This window comes from Mastigoproctus giganteus, chromosome 7 (assembly GCF_048544385.1).
Source record: "Mastigoproctus giganteus isolate SK-2022 chromosome 7, ASM4854438v1, whole genome shotgun sequence".
In the NCBI taxonomy this organism is placed as follows: domain Eukaryota; kingdom Metazoa; phylum Arthropoda; class Arachnida; order Uropygi; family Thelyphonidae; genus Mastigoproctus; species Mastigoproctus giganteus.
The window spans coordinates 185,164,844-185,186,882 of record NC_143581.1 but is presented as its reverse complement, the minus strand read 5'-3'; the positions used below and the strand labels follow the sequence as shown (position 1 = coordinate 185,186,882).

The window sequence follows — 22,039 nt, the reverse complement described above, 5'->3', positions numbered from 1 at the left end:
AAACATGATTAAAAATCATGTTTTAATCATGTTCAATTTTAAAATTATGAAACTCATGTTCTTACATTACTTAATCATTTTTTTCCCAACCTAATCATTCATTTATGTTATTTAAATAGCATATATACAAATAGAGAAATATATATTTAACAGTTAGAAGTAATGAACATGTTATTTGAAATGAAATGTAAAAAAAAAAAAAAAACCCAACTGTTATGTCTTTGTTTTAGTATTTTTACAAAATAAAATATTGTTATAACTTGGATAATGTGCTATTTTATAATTTTTTGGGTAAAAGTTAAGAATGAATCGGCAATCTCTATTGGCATCCTATCACTCAGTATCGGGAAGGGCTTGGTACGTTTAATGATGGTGGCAACTTTTCTGATATCTACTATGGCAAAATCTGATAGTGGTAAATGGAGAACTTGTCATTAGGGTCAGTGTGCCTCAATGTTAATGTGAAATGACATGAAAAACAGCAAAGTAAAACATAGAACAAATAAATATAGAAGAATTATATAAAGGTCTACCCATGCAAGATATTCCCTTTAGCTTCTCTGTGCATGACCAAATCGGCTGTTTCTGTTATTCTAACTGCCAATACCGTGTTATCAGTATTGGCAGTAGAAGTCGAGAATGATATATTGATTTCGCCCAAGTTTCTTGCGATGACCGATTAACTGGTTAAAATAAAAATGATATATACATAAGATAAAACAGAAATAAAATAAGATAAAAGGGTTAAAATATAATATAATAAAAGCGTTAAAATACATAGTAGCTTTCGAAGCGAAGTTCCTCTTCATCAGCTAGTCTGTGAATAGTGTACTTCAGTATACAAAAAGTACTAGGAAAGTTTTGCAATATGACGCAACAATGAATCACAGGAAGCTACTTGTTGCTGCATGTTGAGGTAATGCATGCACTACCAGATATGCATGCAGAAAACACTCATCAAATACATCCAGAAAGACTCTGCTACTGTGTGAGCAACAAACCCACAAGTTCCACTCATTATCTGGAAAGTCAAAATCCCCAATTATAAGATGTGATTTACTGGCCCACTGTATTTGTTTATGTAGTTCATTATACTTGTCGCAGTCATTTGGATTATAACATAAGCCTCTCATTTTTCTTTTCACAGTGCTATGTCACACCAGACTGACTCAACATTACACTGGCCACCCACTTCAGCTGAGTGCACTTCTTTAGATTCTGTTCCTAGCACACTATAACCTTGCTGTTTTTGCACCACAAAAAATCAAAATCAAATCTTTAGATTCTGCGTGTTTCTTTACCAAGGGACTAACTCCCTTTCCCCACCCCTCCTGTCCTTTCTGAACACATTGCATTCACTGTATTCAAATTCTGCTTCCCCTATGTTTGAGTGGCACCATGTTTAATGTCCCTATAATGTCCACATTTGGTGATTTAACCAATACTTCAAATTCGTGAAATTTATATACTGTGCTCCTAGTATTAGTATTAACACTATAGTGCAAGGTAGCCACAGGCTTTTGCTGCACTGCTCAAAAAAAAAAAAAAAAAAATAATAATAATAAATAAATAACTAAATAAAATATAAAAAATAGAAAAATAAATAATTACAATTAATTATAAAAATTAATATATAAAAAAATAAAAAAGGAAATAAACAACCTACATTAAGATTATTACTGTAATTAATACCACTCATATATCATGTGAAATGAATAATATAGTTTATTAAAGTAATTGCCTAAATCACTATACAATTTAAGGTGATGTTTCAGGCATCTTACTGATACCCATGATCAGACTATGCTGCTGTCAGACTCCTCTTGCCAGTGCTCCCAGACAGTGTATCCACTTCATGTTTCTGGGAGCATCGGCAAGAGGGGTCTGGCAGCATAGTCTGGTGATGGACATCGGTATGATTCCTAAAACGTCACTTTAAATTGTATAGTGATTTAGGCAATTAGCTTAATAAACTATATTATTAATTTCACGTGGTATTAGTTATAGTAATAATCTTAATGGAAGACAACCATGTCCTTCCCTAACTATATTAAACCTACATCTTTCCTTCACTTTGCAGGTAATTATCCATCTTACCTTTGATTTCTGAAAGCTGTTAGCCTCGACTATCCACAGTGATGACTTATTCCAGTAATTAGCAAATTGCTGGTTAAAAGAAAACTTCCTATAATCCAGTCTAAATCTCTTTCCATGTAATTTGAATTAGTAACTTCTAGTTCTGGAATCATAACAGTGAAAATTTAAACTTTATTCATTTTACTATTCCCTAAATTTAAGAGCCTTATAGATTGCAATCAGGTTCCTTCAAAGATGCCTGGTTTCAAAGTTCTGTAGCTGACATATTCAGTCCTTCCTCATACAAGTGGCATTTTGCAGATATCACCAAGCAAGTTGCCCGTCTTTATGTCCTTTCAAGAAGCTTTATATATTTTTAAATGCAGTCTCTGTATTTTGACACACTTTTCTAAGTGTATTCTTACAATAGCTTTGTGTAATGTGATTATTGCTTCCCTACCTATGCAAGCATTAGTGTTCTGCAAGTGTATATGTATACCTGTTTTCACTCTTAGTAGCCTTAATAGCTCATATATTTGCTTGTCCCACAAGGATCTCTCGAAGTTCTTGTAATCCCCCAAGCCTTGTTTTCAGACTGCTGCATGTCCCAATAGAAGCAGCACAAACTATTAGTCTGTGTTTGACCCCAAACTTGTTTTTTCTGACCCCCCCAACACTGCTTTGATAGCATCCGAAAATATTCTTACATCCTTCCTATTTAAATATATCCTATCCCTGTAAAAGCTGCTTCTCCTGTTAACAGGCACAGACCTTGCATTGAAAAATTCTACCCAGTAAGCCTTGCATAATCTCTCTAGGGTTGAATTGATTGACAAGGCTCTTATCAGGGTCTAAATACTCAAATTTACCCTTAACCTTTTTCTCAATATTGCCCTGTACCTATTAAGAAAATCAGTAGATTTCCTTTTCTTAATATGATTAGTATCAGTGTATACAGTTATCACCTTTTGTGCTCTTGAAAAATAATTTCATTAACTTTTGCACCTGGTTTAATTTAAATTTAATATATAACATCTAAATTGTTCAGTAATAAATTAAATGTATAGCACTTAAAATCATTCAATAATAAATATTTTCAAACCTATACAGCCATGTGGGTGTTCCCTTCAAAGTGTTCACTTTGGAAGGCTCTAATGATCCTACCATTACCAAAACATTTTTGAAATTTCAGTACTAGAATTGGTTTCAAAGATTTCAGAATTTCTATTCTTTTGAAATTCTCATTTATGACACAAGCCAGAAGGTGGCTTTGCTCCCCTCTGACTTGTCACAAGAACCTGAATTATACATTTTTATATTTTAAAACTATAAAACCCCACGCCCCTTACTATTTTATTTTTTAATTTTTTTAGAGTGGGAGTAGTTCCACACCCACTTCCAATAATCAAAAGATGTACAAAAATTATATTATATTATTTTATTATCTAAAAACAAATTAATAACAAAACCATGATTTATATATTTGATTATAAATAACATTTCTTGTCCAATTTTTTTGTTTTTTGATTCTTTTTCTGTTAAAAAGATTTTTAGCTGCCTTCACCCTACTTAATGCAACGTACAGTTGTCCATGCGAAAAACATGGCGATTTTAAGTCAACACCAACGTTAGATAATGTTTGACCTTGACTTTTGTTTATTGTCATACTAAAAGCCAATTTCACATGAAACTGTTTTCATTGAAAAATGAAGTTATATTCCCCTTCATTTGAAAATATATGAATCCATGGAATATATACTTTCGTTCCAGCTCCGTTACCTGTGATGTGTTCACAAACCAAACATTTCTTCCTTATTTCCACTACATGTAGTCATTTTTTATATCTAAGTTTCTTAAAACCGTAACAATTGCGTTTACCTTTAATAGTAATTTATGTGGAGTTAAAGCTAAAGGCTCCAGAGAATAGTGTTTTGGGTGTTACAGATTTGTATTCTTCAGCATTACAACTATCTGCCATAATTTGGTCTGATGAATAAACTATTTTCAGTTCTCCTGGAATCTTAATTTCAAATAAAATTTTTTCATTCAGCAAACATTGTTTTGGCTAAAATTGCACATTGAAACTTTTCTTCCAAAGGAGTTTCGATACTTCCAAAAAAACGTCATGTATAAAATTTCCTGAACTGTGAATATTTTCAGGAATCTCTATTTGATCATTTTCATCTTTTACTACTTTATCATCTTTTATGATTTTTTTTTCCTTTTTATCAACGACTGGAGTTTCAGAAGAGCTATCAACAATCTGTTTTTTTTTTTTTTTTTTTCTCTTTTTGTATCTTTCCTTTCTTAATTGTGAGACCTTTAACTTATGTTAATCGCTTTGTTTTCTTCAATATCAGGATTCTTAAGTGCTGCTTCATACTCTTCAAGATCTTTTCTTTTCTTCTCAGCCTTTCTGAAACGATCTTTCTCTTTTCTATCACTGCCATTATTAACAGCATTGCTAATAGCTGAAGGAACTTTTGAAAAAGTTGAATCGTTGCCTTGAGGCATGTAGAATTCTAAAATTAAAAACACTAAAAATTAAACCCTGTAACAATGGCCAAACTGTCAACATTGTGTGATGTCATAATGCTGTCAGGTAATGAGTCATCACTGTGGTCTATCCAATTATGATTTTCAATGCATATTAGAAAAATTTAATGAACACTAACACTTGTCTAATGTGAAGGATGTGGGTGATGTGCTTTTAGAAGAGAGGAAATATTGGGTTTGTGATTTTTTAGTTTTAATCTTAGATCTCCATTATTTTCAAGATCTAGTCGATTTCTCTGCTTAGTAAAAATACTGTTAGCGTGGCTAAATCCGGCTTCCATATATGAACTTGGAAAGGTCAATAATAAAGGCTCGACAGTTTTATACAGTTTGGGGTAGTTTTCAATAATATTTTTACTTGTCCAAAATCCCCTGAAACTTTCTTTTGAGTGCAGTGATTTAGATTCTAGGTCCATCTTCATTTGAATAATTTCCTCTTGCAAATCCAAATCTAAATCATCCCTATCACCTTCTGCATGAAATGGAGAAATAATCCATTCTGGAACTTTCATACCTTAGAGATGCTTGAATCTATTTTTAAAATCCTCTTTTAAGCGTTCAAGGCGAGCTACATAAATAAATATGTCGGCATCTGAAAAATTTCCTTCGGCTTCTTGTTCTAAAGATGACATGTTTGGAAAGAAGTGAAAATTTCTACGACCCAGTGAAGTTTTGAAGAGCATTAACTTTTCTTGAAATCTCAAAATAATTGTACGACTGTGTATAATTGTAATGTCTTTGCCTTGCAGTTTTTTTTTTTTTTTTGTGATTCATTGAATTTTGAAAATATATCAGAAAGGTAAAAGAGGGGGTTTTTACACTGACTAAATTTATCAGCAAATGATTGATCGTACTCAGATAGAAATTTTGTAACCATCTTACTTCTGTATGAAGGAACAATTGGTTGAAATTTTCGTCATTTTTTTCACATAGCATAGCATAGCAAACAGTCTGCTGTTAAGAGCATTTGCTTTTATTTTATTTATTACTTTAATACAAATTTGCAAAGCAGCATGCAATTCTTCACTTATGTTTTTTGCAACAAGGTGTTGTCTGTGTAAAACACAATGTACTGTTTGTATTTTAGGATTTTCTTTTTTAGCTAAAGCTAAAAATCCTCTGCACTTAGATGGAGCCTCATCCATTGCAATTGTGGTTATATTACTAAAGGGAATGTCGTACTTTTCAAAATACTCTTGCACACATCTAAAAATTGTTTCACCTTTGGAATCAGTTTTTAAAGATTTGGCAAAAAAAGGAATTCATCAATTACTTCTTTTTTTATTCATACGGTCTTACTGTACAAATGACATTAAAATATTTATACTTCCAAATGTTGACTCGTCTAATTGCATAGCAAACATGACATCTTTCAGCTCTGAATTTACTGTTGTTCGGACATCATTTGCCCTCTTAGCAGTCCTCCGTTGCACTGTATTATTTCTAAGTGGAATACTCCTTAAAACTGGATTAGCATCCTTTTTCATAACTAACTCTTTTTGCTATTTTTATTTTTATTGCTATTTTTATAGAGGGTAGAATTATTTCTTCACCAAGAGAATGTGGCTTCTTTCCTTTCTTTGCAATTTCTCACATAAAAGACATATTGGTTTTTGTTTCATTACTGTGAGAAGGCACAAACCCGTAATTTAAATATTCTACCAAATATTGATGACACTTCTTTTTTGCATCAGACATGATCATTAGGAGTTTTCTGTAAGAAATTATTTCAACACAACTCGAACTCTTACTAAAATAATTTTAATAAGAAACTATTAAAACAAAATGAATAATCCACTCCCAAACACTGCAGAATGAAAATATCTACTGATACTAGAAATAGCCCTGAAGACAACAATGGCAGTAAAACGAGAACTGAGCACGACCACTAGAATGAAAATCTGCTTGAACACTAACTAAAACAATTTATTTGTGTTTTCAAGGGCACACAGCGATTGTCACTTCACGTTGTGTCACTCGGAGAAGGGAGAACCCCCCATGCCATTTGACTGTAAATACACTGTTCAGTGTAAACTGCCAAGTCAGTCATAGGAGACGTTACTACCATGCTATGTTATATATGCGTTGTTCTCTTTGGGGAAAGCTGAAGCGAAATGAATTGCCACACTTCATCCTCTTCCTCAGATTTTGAAGATTTAGAAAATGCTTTTCTTAAAGGCCAGAACAAAGGTGGATTAAGGATGAAATAGGCCCCCGGCCATATTTAATTTTGGGGCCCCTTTAGTATACCTTTAATTTTTCATCACTACTTCAGAAAATATTTACACTCAAAATGAGGCCTCCTGGCCATGGACGGCTTGGCCATAGTGCTAATGTGGCCCTGGCTGAGAAAACAAAAGGGAGTAAGCAATGGATACGTGAAACTGGAAGAGAACAGACAAGGCCAAATTCCGTCATATACTGCAGGACTTAGAAGAAGATAAATTGTTTTAAGATGTACTTACAAATGAATAAAGTAGAATTTAATTTCCAATAGAATCTAATTAAGGAAAGGACATACAAGAGAAAAATATGCAATTTTGAAATTCAGTCAGCAGTAAGGAAAGTTGAAATACTGTAAGTTTAATGTGGAATAAGGATTTATTCAGTCACAATACAAAACAATTTTTTAAAATTAAATTTAATAACAAAAACAACTTCACAATGCTAAAAATTGAACTTCTTAGAAATTATGAGTTGTACAAACTGAAATGATCGACTTGTTCCTCCTCTAAATTTGTAAATAGTTATACTGTTGGTCTGTTTTCCTCCTTTGGCCATCTTTGAGCGTCTGTGTGGCCGGACATGTTTCTATTATCATTTCCTCTATTTTCTTCTGTCAGCACGACAGAAAACTCACTCTGTATGAAATTTTCTGCTCGAACAGAAAACTCTGTATGAAATTTTCTGCTCGAACAGAAAACTGCAAACTCACGATGACGTGAATCGGCCTTGAAGGCCAACACGTTATCTTGCGACTATAGACATTAACATTTTTTTTTTTTTTTTTTTTTTTTTTTTTTTTTATCTCCGACCAATAAACAAAACAGGAAATATAGCTCTCCCTCTCCCCCCCATACATTTGACGTTTGACTTGTTTCCATGTAACCTCACATGAGGTGACAACAGTGTGATTCTACCCTAAGCCACTTTGCTGACTGCCCGAGATAATGACTTATTTCATTAACGACTTGAGTTAATGACCTGTTCGTATACGATTTCTAGATTTCTAAAATTATCTTTGGAGGAAATAGTTTCTTTAAAGACCCCTAAAATAATCTTACCAACCCCTCAGTGGTTTTATTAGTAATTAATGACCCCTCAAACTTGCCCGAAGATCCCCGGGGGTTGCTACTGACCACTTTGGGAATCCCTGATCTAGACCATTTATACTTCAGACACAGCATGGGTTTGTTAATGGGAAATCTTCTCTGACCAATTTGATTGGATACTACAATGTGGTCACAAAGGAAACTGGTTGCAAAAAATAATTTCGATAACATATATTTGGATTTCAGAAAACTTTTGATACTGTTGCACTTAAAATAGTGCTGTACAAACTGGAGCAGTGTGGCATTAAGGTCAAGTTGCTGCTTGTCCAAAGCAGCAACTTGACCATCCCTATGCTGCTGAAAGCAGCATAGGGATGGTTGAGTGGGAGAAGACAGGGAATGGTAATCAGTGGACATTGCTCTTCGTGGACTAATGTTATTAGTGGAGTTCCACAGGGTTCGGTTTTGGGTCTTTTGTTGTTTGCTATATTCAACAGTGATATTGATGAAAGGTACATCAGGCTTAATACCCAATTTTGCAGATGATACAGTACTTTGCTCTGTAACTTTTCCATGCTGTCTTTTTCTGCTGAAGTAATCTGGAAACTTCATTATTCATCGAACTGTGGAATACTCCTCGTGGAGTATTTTTTTAATGGTATATATGCATTCAAGGCTTCTGTGATTAATGTTTTAAAGGTTTTAAATACCATAATTCAATTGTATTTGCTCTTAGTGAGATATCTATCCATTTAATAGAGGCCATGCAGCATCTTAAGCTGTTGTAATTTCCTTTCCTGACATTATAAACCATTCCTTTGCTCTTAACTAATGCTACCTCTTTCTCTTCATCGTCCACTGTAGAAATCTGTGATCACTTCCTGCTACTGGTTCCTGTACTGTTAGCCCTATTGTGTTATTTGATTCATGGGTGATGATGAGGTCTAGAGTATACTTTTCCCCAGTACTTTCCCTGACATATTGATACAAATAAAAATCATTTAGTTGATTTAAAAATTGTGTCCCCCCCCATGTGGAGTTTCCTTCACATTTGCTCCAATCAATTAGAGGCAAATTAAAGTCACCCATAATAAGACATTCACGCTTACTTGCCCATTCCATTTGCATGTTGATGCTGTCATCATAATCTTTGCAATCACCTAGCCTGTAGATTACTCTCACTCTCATTATACCTTTGCTTCCAACTATATCACACCATATAGGTTCTGTTCTAGCATACGAAATGTCTGAATCCGGGGAAGCTTTTGTCACTCTCTGGCTGCTTTTGATAAGAAGCATGACCCTGCCACCCCTTCTATCTACTCCGTCCTTCCTAAATACATTATACATACCATACTGAAACTTATCGTCCCCTATTTCCGGGTGGCACCAAGTTTCCATAAGCCCTGTCATGTCAGCTTTACTTGTCCTAACTGGCAATTCGAATTTCTTCATTTTCTTGATGATACTTCTGACATTAGCATTAGTAGAGGCATACGATGCAAGAAAGCAAGCTTATGTAGCATCAGCCTGGGAAAAAAAAAAAAAAAAAAAACGCTCCGATTTGACTATTCGTTCCAAATACCGGTCCAGCTCGGCCTTAAATTTATTTAGACTATCAACTTCCACAACAAAAGATGGAAGTCTGTTCCACCAATCAACTACCCGCTGGAAAAAGGCAAACTTCCACACATTAACTACAACTGTCTTTCCTCAATTTGAATTTATGCCCTCTCAGGTGATCATTCTGAGCAAGAGGAAGAATCCCATCAGCATTGAGCATGCTCAAACCATTCAAGGCTTTATACACCTCAATCAGATCACCTCGCAAGTGCCTAGTCTCCAACCACTGTAATCTGCAAGATTTAAGCCTTCCTTCGTAAGAGCAACCCTTTGTTCAATTCACTAATCTTGCCCTTCTCTGTACTCGTTCCAACAGCTCTACATCCTTCTTAAAATGAAGCCTCCAGACCTTTATGCAGTACTCAAGGTGTGGCTTGACCATAGCCTTATACAATGGGATAATCACCTCCTTATCCCTGCTAGAAAAATTCCTGTATATCATTGACAAGAGTTAATCTTGCAGCCCATCTGCTCTGCTCAGAGAACTTCATATCTGCCTGCACAATTACCCCCAGGTCCTTTTCATTCTCTACCACTGTCAGTGTAGTACCACAGAGTTAATACGTTGCTCTGGGGTTACTGTTTCCCATATGTAGTACTTTACATTTGCCACCTCTCAGCCCATCTGCTCAACTTTTCTAGATCCTGTTGCAGCAGCAGCGTACTGTCATTAGTGTCATTAACCACCCTGCCATTTTTTGAATCGTCTGCAAACTTGGACATTAAGCCTGATATACCATCATCAGTGTTATTTTTAAATACAGAAAACAACAATGGACCCAACACTGAATTCTGGGGAACTCCACTAATAACATTAGTCCACAAAGAGCAATGTCCATTGATTACCACTCAGTCATCCCTTTATCCATAGCGGCAATTTGCCAAAAATGCCGCACTGCTCCAATTTGTGCAGCAGTATCAAAAGCTTTTCTAAGATCCAAATATATGATATCAAAGTTATTCCCTACATCCAGTTGCTTTGTGATTACATCATAGTATCCAGTTAAATTGGTCAGACAAGACTTCCTCTTAACAAAAACATGCTGTGTCCAAGCTATAAGTGCCTCCATTAATTTCCCTGGAACAGAAGTTAATAAACTAACAGGTCAATAATTACTTGTGTCGCCCTTTGATCCTCTGTGAATTGGGGTCACATCTGCACCTCTCCATTCCATATATACCTCCCCTCAGTCCAAGGAAGCTCTCATGATTATGGCTAAGGGTTTGCTTACTTCCTTTGCTGCCTCCTTTAATATAACTGGATAGATCCCATCCATCCCAGGTGCCTTTTTTATGTTTATCTTCAACAATTTCTCCTCCACTTTCCTCTCAGTTATTACAAGATTCTCTAGCTTACTGCCAGAGTTGAATACACCTCTGGCATTCCCCTCCCTGAATAACTCCTCATGTGTGAATGTAGATGCAAAATACTCATTTAGTTTGTTAGCTACCTGAGCAAGATCATCAATAGTTGAACTATCGATATCCAGTGGACCAATCTGATTCATCCCCTTCCTTCTAGAGTTTACATAGGTAAAGAACTGTTTTCTGTTTTTCTTTGATCCTTTGCCAAGGATTTCTCATAATCTGCCTTTGCCTGCCTAATCTCCTTTGTGACTTGGTTACAGACCAGCTTATATCTATTGTAGTCTTCAATATCACCCATTAATTTTTCTTCTCTGCCACAGGTCTCATTAGTTCATCTGACATCCATTTAGGCCTAAACCTTGAACAATATTTCTTAGTTGGTATGTATAGCCCAGTAGCTTTCAAGATTAATTCTTTGAATGCTTCCCATGATGAATTTGCTGTTGTGGTAACATCATCAGTTGGTCCCACCATGTAGAATTTTAATACTGTCTGAGACCTCCATGGTCGCCTTTACGAAAGCAAAAACCCTCCCCTTTACCCTTGATGATAGTTACCTCTCCCACCTCAGCACACTGTGATCACTGTCACCTAGTTGTGCCTTTATCTGCAGATTCTTAATGCATGAAGAATCACTATTGATAATCAGATGAAGAGTATTACTCCCTCTAGTTGCCTCCCGAACATGCTGATGTAGAAAACAATCATCCAATAAATCCACAAAAGCCTTGCTAGTGTGTGAGTGACCAACCCACAAATTCCAGTCAATATCTGGGAAATAAAAATCCTCCATTATAAAACTCTCTGATTTACTAGCCCACTTTATTTCCCTGTACAGTTTTTTATTATGCTTATCAGAGTCATTAGGCTTATAACACACTCCTTCTCTCAATTTTGATCTCCCAGTGCTTATGTCACACCAAACTGATTCGACATTGCACTGTCCAGTGATGTTGAATGGCTGCCCTTCCTTGGATTTTATGTGTTTCTTAACTAATTGTTTATATAGTTTATATTTTTATGTGTTTCTTAACTAATTGATTATATAGTTTATATTTTTATATGTTTCTTAACTTAATTGTTTATATAGTAATGTCAGAAGTGTCATCAAGAAAATGAGGAAATTCGAACTGCCAGTTAGGACAAGTAAAGCTGACATGACAGGGCTTACCCCTCCTCCTTTCCTATCCTGTCTATCCTTCCTGTACACATTGTACTCCCCAAATTCCAGTTCTGCATTCCTTATATCTGTGTGACACCATGTCTCTGATATCACAACAATATCTGCCTTTGATGTTTTGACCAACACCTCAACTTCATCGAATTTATTTACCAAACTCCTAGCATTGGTGTATGCTTAAGTATACATGCACCTGTTCCTATTCTTAGCTACTCTAACACAACCCGTGTGTTTCTTTGTATCACAATGTATCACAGTCTCTGAAATCCCCTGCATCTTGTTTTCCAGGCTGCTGCTAATTCCAATAGAAGCAGTGCGAGAATCACTTTCACCTCTGCCAGCGGCTACTGTTAATCTATTACTCTGTGTATCCCCCCCAAGCTAGAAGTTTCTGACCCACCTAACACTGCCTCGATAGCATCAGCAAATATTCTCGTACCCTTTCTATTTAAGTGTATCCCATCCCTGTAGAAGCAGTCTCTCCTGTTAACACGCACAGACCAGGCTGAGAAATTCTACCCCTCGAGCCTTGCACTATCTCTCCAGGGCCGAATTGATCGGCAAAGCTCACATCTTATACTCCCTCCTGTTGTGTCTGGGCAGAATTACAGACACTTTCAAATTCAACCCTAATTCACAGCTTTCTTTCAACAGCGACCTGTGCTTGTTAGGTAATTCTGCCGGTCTCCTGCTCTTAATATCATTAGTGACAACGTGTACAACAATATCACCTTTTGTGCCCTTAAAAGATGGTATCTGCTCTACAACGTTATCAACCTTTGCTCCTGGCAGACATACCCTGGTCCTGTTCCACCTATCCGTTTTACACAATGTGTTCCCCGTTTCCCTGACAATAGAGTCACCGACAACTACTAGTTCTTGTAGGACCAGCGCATTCTGCCTTGGGGGTTGCTGCTGTGTTGCTTGATGTTCAAACAACACAGCTTGAATGCCAGAGCTTCAAGTGCAAGCTCTGGCGTTGATGTGGGCAGCTGAGAGTTTGATGGGCCCCTCAAATTAGATCCTTCGAGGGCATCCACCCTGTCCTTCAAGCTCTCATATAGGCCCATAACAACGCTGAGTTTTCGCCTGATTTCCTCACACTCCTTATATTGCGCACTCACAAAGATATTCCCCTTAGCAGTATCATGTCCCGTACCTGATTGCTCCACAAAAATCAAGCAAGGAGTGCATTTTAAAAGGCTGTGATTCAGAGGGCAACTGCCCCCCCTCACTTCTCCTCTGAGCCACAGCACTCCCATTAGCTTGAGCCTTTTGCTTTGCTGCTCTGGTCTGAGTCATGATTTCAATTCAATTTCAGTACAAAATTATAACACTAAAGTTATATCCGAATATTTTTTTTTCAATATCGAGTATTATCTTCGAGTTTTGTTATATAACTTCTGCATCAAGTTACATAACTTATCATCCCCTATTTCCAGGTGGCACCAAGTTTCCATAAGCCCTGTCATGTCAGCTTTACTTGTCCTAACTGGCAATTCGAATTTCCTCATTTTCTTGATGACACTTCTGACATTACTATCCAGGGTGTTTCAGTTAAACGTTTCAGAACTTCTAAGAGGGGTAGGGTACATCCTGACAACTCGAAATCATATAGCAATGTGGGGTCGGAAATGCTTTCCTGAAGCGGTGTTGTACACAGAAGCACCATAAAGAAAAGAGACCGTAAGTGAGAAATCATTTTAATAATACATGAAAAGAAGCAAAAGGTACATGGATTAAAGTAAGTGTTCGAAGTTTCTTCCACGGGCTACAATGTACGCCTCACATCTCCGACGCATGGACATCCGAACATTCTGGAATACTCCAGGCGAATTTCGAATTTCTTCGGCAGCTACTGCGATTCTTGCAACCAGCTCCTCAGCATTGTCAACAGGGGTGTCATAAACTAGTGATTTCATATGACCCCAGAAATAAAAATCAAGACATGATAGGTCGGGTGACCGAGCAGGCCAACGCACGGGACCACCACGTCCGATCCAATGTTGACCAAATGTGACATCCAGGTAGTTACGAACATCTCTGCTATAATGGGCAGGGGCTCCATCGTGTTGGAACCACATTGTCTGTTGCGTCGATGCAGAAATCTGTTCATCTCTCAAAAGTTGTGGCAATACTTGCTGTAGATAGGTCCGGTTAGACCTAACTACTTGATAATCCATGTACCTACGGTAATCCATGTACCTTTTGCTTCTTTTCATGTATTATATTAAAACGATTTCTCACTTACGGTCTCTTTTCTTTATGGTGCTTCTGTGTACAACACCCCTTCAGGAAAGCATTTCCGACCCCACATTGCTATATGATTTCGAGTTGTCAGGATGTACCCTACCTCTCTTAGAAGTTCTGAAACGTTTAACTGAAACACCCTGTATAAACAATTAAGACTTAATGTTGTTGTATAGTTAATTACCCTGACACACCCCTTGAAGTTATTTAAGCTCACTTCCTTGGCATTTGCTACCCACTCATTTGAAATGTTTCTGTCCTCAGAACATTTTGCTAATATAATCTGTTGTAGTAACAAACAAGTACTCTTGAAATATATGCAAGCATTACTTTGACGAATATCATCAGATCTATATTAGTCTCGTCCCCTCCAAACTAGCCGTTTCCCTGACCCCTCAAGATATCCTCAATAATACTAGCAAAAGCCCTTGCACCAGCTGTCTTTAAATGTATCCCATCTCTACAAAACAGATTCCTTCTACCTACAAGTGTAGGCCAAGCTGATAAAAAATTTCACCAAAAGCCTTTTAGAGTCTTTCGAGTCTTGAATTAATCCACAAGACTTCAGCACGTAATCCCTCCTGTGATGCCTGGACAGAATTGCAGACACATAGACATTCTAACCTAACTCGCAGCATTTCTTCAGCATGGTGCTATATTGGTTTAACAAATGGTCAGATTGTGTGTGCTTAATATAATTAGTCCCCACATGTATAATAATATTTACTTAACCCCCCTTAAAATCTGACAGTCTGTGGGTGACATCATTAATTGTTGCTCCCGGCAGACAATCTGATCCTAGTCCACCTATCCTTATTACAAAAAATATTTCCTGTTTCCCTGACAGTGGAGTCTCCTAATAGAACTAACTCCTTTTGAACGAGAGCAGTTTGCACTTGGCTATTCTGCTCTTGGGCCCAAATCGAGAGTGCATCACTTGGTAGGTTACTAGAGTCTTGAGTCCCTGGTGAGCCCCCAGTTACATTTTTCTCGACGGCAAGCACCCATTTTTCATTGACTCAAATTGTTTAAAGAGATTTCTATCATATTCCTTGGAGTTATTTGATCTATAACATCCCACTGCAAACTGGTATGATATTAGCCGTGGGAAAGCAAAAATGGGAGTAGGAATATGTTATAGATCTAACAGCTGTGATTGGTGAACAAAAAACTGTACAGGCAAATAGAGTGGACCATTAAATTAGATTGTCTTATGATGGAGAATTTTAACTTTCAGATATTGACTGGAACTTATGGTTCGATTACGCGCACACACACACATACACACACACACACACAGCAAGATTTAGTGGATTTATAACATCAGCGTGTTTGAGACACAATGGGATTAAGCAATAACTTGATCTGTTTATTAGCAGCAACTCTTCATGCATTAATATGTTCAGATAAAAGGCCCACTTGGTGGCAATGATTATAATATATTGATGTAAATATACTTAAAGATATAACTATTGTCAAGGGGAAGGGATTTTGCTTTAGTAAAAGTAACTACAGTTGTCTTAGACAGTTTTCTTTTAGTAAGATTTTCAGACAAATTCCTTTCAGTGAGATGAAATGATGATGCTACAAACCGCAAATTCTAAATGGTAGACATTCAGTTAAGTAATAAAAGAATCTAAGCTTTTTTTAGCTGATGCTGCATAAGCTCATACACTTGCTTTCTTGTATCACATGCCGCTGCTGCTACTACTACTACTATACAAAAAAAAAAAAAAAAAAAAAAAAGATATAGTTCAAGGTTTAGATCTAAATGGATGTCAGATGAACTGATGGGACCAGTTGCCAAGAAGAAAAATATGTGGGATAATTTTAAATTAGCAGGGGACATGGAATCTTACAAGTACAAACTAGTCTGCAGTCAGGTCATTAAGGGGTCAGGCAATCTAAGACAGATTATGAGAAATCCTTTGCTAATAACGCAAAGAAAATTATTAAGATCTAGATTAAGATAAACATCTAGATTTGCACATGAAAAAGTTTTCAGGAATGAGAACACCAGAAGTGTTCTCATCCCTGAATTGCTATAACTGAGAAGAAAGTGGAAGAGAATTTGCTGAAGCTAAAAGTAAATAAGGCTCCTGGGGCTGATGGGATCTATCCAATTATTTTAAAAGTAGCAGCAAAAGAAATAAGCAAACACTTGGTCATAATTATGAGTGTGTCCTTAGATTTCGGGGAGGTTCGTGTAGATTGGAGATATGCAGACATCTCCTATTCACAAAAGGGATTCAAGGGTAACATGAAAAATTATAGACCCGTAATCTTGATTTATGTTCCAGGGAAAATAATGGAGGTAGTGGTTAAAGCGATTGTACAGTCCAACATGAAGTTCTCTGAGCAGTGCAGACAGACTGCCAGTACAGGTCATGAGGGTCTGTCATTGATATATACAGGAGCTTTCCCAGCAAGGACAAAGTGGTAGTTATTTCATTGTATAAGGTAATGGTTAGGTCACATCTTGAGTACTGTGTACACGTCTGAAAGTCTAATTCTAAGAAAGATGTGGATCTCTTGGAATGGATGCAGAATAGAGCAACAAGATTAGTGAAGAACACAGAGGTACTTGTACCAAAAAAGACTGATTTTGCAAATTGCAGCTCTTGTGAACTAGGCATTTCTGTGGAGACCTGATTGAAGTGTTTAAGGCTTTAAATGGATTGAATTAACTTGATGATAGTATTCTGACCCTTTCACAGACAAAGCATGCTAGGGGAAATAAACTGGAATTAAAAAAGTGAGAATTTTTTAATGTCACTTTATATTTCATATATTATATATCGATTCATTTAAGCTTTAAATAATTAGTTCCCTCGTGTATTACCAAACACTTAATAGTCCCTTTAAAGGTGATAAAGTGTTTATTACATCGTCTGATTTTTCTCCCACTAAACATATTCTGTTTCTATACTATTTGTCTTTATGGCAGAAGTTTGAGTACCCAAGTAAGACTATTTCCTGTGGAGATAAACTTACTTGGGGATTCTAAGCATTAACTAAAGCATTCTGCATTGGTTAATTTCCAGGCTGGATTCAGGAACACATCATTTAACATAGGATCAGTGCTGGAATTGATGATGAGCAACAAGATTGAATGTGCTCTTGGTCATCAGCTCGCTTCCTCAGCAACTCAGTCATGCCTGACTGTATGTCGAGTTCTCAATTTAGTTCATTATACCCTCGAATCTTGCACAAAGAAATCTCTCTCCATTAGCTAATGAAAACTTGGCATGTATGTGTTGAGTGCAATCATCAATTCACAGAATTGCTGTTGGCCATTCTGTCATCAGTTACTACATTGTTTGGCATGATATGACTAACTTTTCTAGATGAATTCATAATTTCTTCCAATAAAAATTTTTAATGGCAAAATATTTTACTATGAATTCAGAACTATTTATTATACTTTAGAACACTGCAATTGACTATTACAGCTTGCTGAACTATAATTTACTAGTCTCAAATTACAAAGTTCCTGCCAAAATCTCATTAACAAAGGCCATCTGAATATTAAGTATAGCTTTATATATCTAAATACAAAAATAAGTTGAGCTATGTAACTTTGGCAATTCATACTATATATTAATACATTTATAGTGTGGAAATTATATTCACATAGTATATAAACTCCTTCCTAGAATCTTTTCTTAAATTATTAATTCTTTTATACTGTGTTACTATTATATTATATTATACAGCAGACTCTCGATTTACCAGGATCAGATTAACCGGGAAACTTCAAGGCTCAAAAAAAAAAAAAAAAAAAATCAACCAGAAATCATAAAATTCAAGTAATAACTAGAATAGCTATAAACAGATATTATGCAAGTCGTAAATAAGCGACAAGAAGCGGCGTTATAAGTAGTCATTAGGAGATTAGTGTACCTATTATCTTGTAATCCCTGCTGTCTTCACACCTGCCACTCAGAAAAGAAAAAAAATATATATATTTAGTTTGATTTAGTGTATCGCGTCGATTGTTGTGTTTCGTCGCACTGCAAAAGGACACAAATTTTGTTTCATTTATGTCAGAGATGTCGGAAATTTTTTTTTTTATAGTACCTTCTTTTTTTTTGTTTAGAAATCGCAAAAATGTTGGGCAAACGCAAGAGTTGTGCTTTCAATTAAAGAAAAACTTGAAATTAATCAAAAGCTGGTGACCAAACTATACGTGACATTGTAAAAAATAAAGGGAAGCTATTAGATTTAAAATTGACATTGTAAAACATAAATGCACGTTCAATACGCACTACTCGCGTATTAGACATGCGAGTAGTGCGTGGTAAGTTTTTTTAGTTTTTTATCAATCGCCATACTTTTTATGTAGGTTGCTGAACATTTTCGATACTGTAAGTCCCCGCCTTATGTAGATTCGGACTTATATTACTGAAGCTTTCAGTGAAGGGGACACACATTTCACCATAATAACGTAAAAACCCACAGAATTACGGCTATCAGTACTATAGCAAATGCAATTAGATCTAGTTTACTACCTGTTTATAATTGGTTACACTACAGACAAGCCCAATAACCCGGAAAGTGCAAATTGTTTTTGTTTTTTGCCAGTGACCTCCAGAAATCAGAAATATGCTTTAGTAAAATGTGAGCTCGCGTGGGGTGATAACCTTGTGAAGTTCTTTTCAGAAAATTTAATTTTGACCGTTATCATGGTGCCAACTAAGAGAATAAGTGACAGCGGTACTAGTAAATTTATAAAGAAAAGGAAAGCAATTGAGTTGGATCAGAATATTAAAATAATGATGTATGAAAATGGCCAAACATTAACAAGTATGATGTGGAATTCAGATTTGTCAGTGGCAACAGTGAACACAATAAAGGAGAAAGAGAGAATACGAGAAATGGTGAACCTATCGGCACCAATGAAGGTCAACTATAATAACCAAGACTACAAAATACATATCAGTTTTTACAGTACAATAACATGCGTTTTTTTCTTCCTTTTATGTTTTATTTTCTTATGTGCCACTCCGGCTACTTCATCGCTGTCCCCAGATAAAGTTTTTAATTGAACTAATTAAAAATATATAACTATTTTTCTTCATTCTTCTGTGAGGACATTGTGGTTTTTGTAATTTTGGCATATTAGGATATAGCAGCAATATTTTATTAGTCATTCCAGAGTTATGTAAAACTCGACTTACGTAAGAAGTCATGAAACGTATCTCTTATGTATGTCGGGAACTTACTGTATTTTTGGATTAACCGGGAAATCGATTATCTGGGAATTTATTTTTACCATCCATCCCGGAAAATCGAGAGTCTACTGTATTATATTATGTTATGTTATATTATATTTTATTATATATTAATAAATATAATAGCAACAAGGCTCAACATGTTCTATATTATAAATCAGTTAACAAATAAATACAATTATTGAGGTAACCTTCTTATTCATTTATTATATTATATTATATTATATTATATTATATTATATTATATTATAAATGACAGTCATTTTGTGATTATGTTTTCTAATTATGTGAAAATGCAATGGCTGCTTATGAAAGATTAATAGAGTGGTCTGCAAGCCTTGAAAATTAGTTCTGCAAGTAGAAATACATACCAACAATAGAAATACATCCTTAATTCTCCCACAAGCAGCACAGAATTCAGTTTCTGAATTGTTACATTCCCCATCAACTGGTACTTTATATATTTGAAATACTAAGGCAGTATTATATATGATGCATATACAGATTATATAAAATATATGTTCTGTTAAGCTGAGACAGAATTACTATTCTTAGACAGGTCGAAAGCATGTCTTCCTACAATCAGAAGATAAGCTGTACATCAGTGCTGGTGCTGAATTGTTACATTCCTCATCTAATACTATTTTACAAATTCCGAGTGAAGGAGAGCCAAAAAATCATTCTTATTATTTATCTGGACAACACAGATTATTTGTTGGAAGCAGACAGTGGATTGTTGTTCCTGTGAGTTTAATTTTTTATGTATTTTAATTACTTAGATATTATAAGATCATACTAAGAATAACGATTACAAAAATAAATGCTGAGAATAGTCTCGAGGTGAGCAATCTGCAACATTTTTACTTAGGAGAGTTAGTTTTCAACTTGGTTTCTAGGAATGAAGATGCACTTTTCAATATAATGTAATTATTCAATATCACTGAAATTGCACACTGCTACATCTGTTGGCTATTTCTCTCTTGTATAAGATGAGTTAGTTTTCAACTTGGTTTCTAGGAATGAAGATGCACTTTTCAATATAATTTAATTATTCAATATCACTGAAATTGTACACTGCTACATCTGTTGGCTATTTCTCTCTTGTATAGAATGAGGGCAAACAGCTTGCCAACCTTGCATGTGTGGTTAGAAAAATAGAGCCAACCTTGCCAACCTTGCATGTAAAGTTAGAAAAATAGAGCTCTGAATATCGCGTTCGGTAAACTAATGGATCACGGCATAAAATGTAGAGGCTAGTAAAGTGGAAAGATGATTATGGTAGAAATATGTAGTTATGCTAGGGTAGTTCGGGGTTGCAAACCCGTTCCTATAGTTAGGACCCTGAACGAATGGCTGGGAGCTCGTGCATCATGTACTTAAGGTCAGTTGTGTACAAAGTGTCAAAATGCAATATAGTTAAGTTAGAATATAATATAATTAAATATAAATATAAATAAAGTTAAGAATGCTCATAATTACAAGATAATTACAATATAAATACACTGTGATTGGCCAATTGGTGGGTACGAGTTTTCCAGACTGTAAGACACCACAGAGGCCTAGTGTATTGTATTTACACTATATACATACTAGATGTGTATGGGATTAATTATATGTCGATAATGCTATTTATCTTGATATCTTTTATATTCTTGTGCCTTAATATGTTAAGGGCTTTACTGATATGATGGTGTAGATATGCTATAGGAAAAAGGTTGTTCTTGAGTTTCTTGTATAATATCCTGATGTTATAAATGGCTGTTTCATTATTGCTGCATATGGTTGCTATTCTGATGCATTGTGCTAGAATAACGTTGGCATGTACTTTTTTGGAAATATTTGAATTCCATTGTGTAAGGCTGACTATGCTAAAGTTGAAAGCTTCACGTTTGTTGTACAGGTTGATGTAGGCTATGTTATTCTTTAACTGAATGCCTAGATCCAAGAAATGGGCTGCAGTATCTAAGTTGTTTGTTTTTCCAGACAGTCCGAGGTAAGGCATAAAACAAATGTAAAAATTAATGTAAATACACATGTAAATAAAGGAATTTAATCCACAAGTTAACACAAACTACAGAAATTTAACAGAATTTCATCGAACCAACAACAAACCACCATAATAGGCATTGGCTTGAAAATCGGGGACTTCGGCCAATGCGACATCAGCACACAGTGAAATGCTAATGCGACTACGCCATAAAAATAACCATACATAAAAACAAATTAAAAGCGGGAAATTCCCTTTTCGACTCTACGACCTACACTGGACCACATTAAGTAAGTAGTTGTAGTATAAAATGCTTACCCGTTGGGCATTGTGTATTCTATCACAGTTGCTGAAGAGATTGTAAAAAAATTAACTAATTCATAATTAATACTAGTTTAGCTAACAATAATTAAGAAAATTAATATAAACATAAATCCTTAGTATCCAGAATTAAATAAAATAGCAAAGCTGTGATAGATACAAACAGAAACAA

At 35.5% G+C, this 22,039-nt stretch overlaps 1 protein-coding gene across 2 annotated transcripts in view; it reads left to right on the top strand.

Annotated features, from left to right (window-relative positions):
* Positions 1–22,039, top strand: part of Rich (Guanine nucleotide exchange factor subunit Rich) — a 579,939-nt gene that overhangs the window by 166,641 nt on the left and 391,259 nt on the right. For both annotated transcript variants that reach the window (XM_090378010.1, XM_090378009.1), the window contains exon 12: positions 20,115–20,303. In XM_090378010.1, coding sequence (XP_090234136.1) covers positions 20,115–20,303 — 189 coding nt within the window. The remainder of the gene's footprint in view (positions 1–20,114; positions 20,304–22,039) is intronic.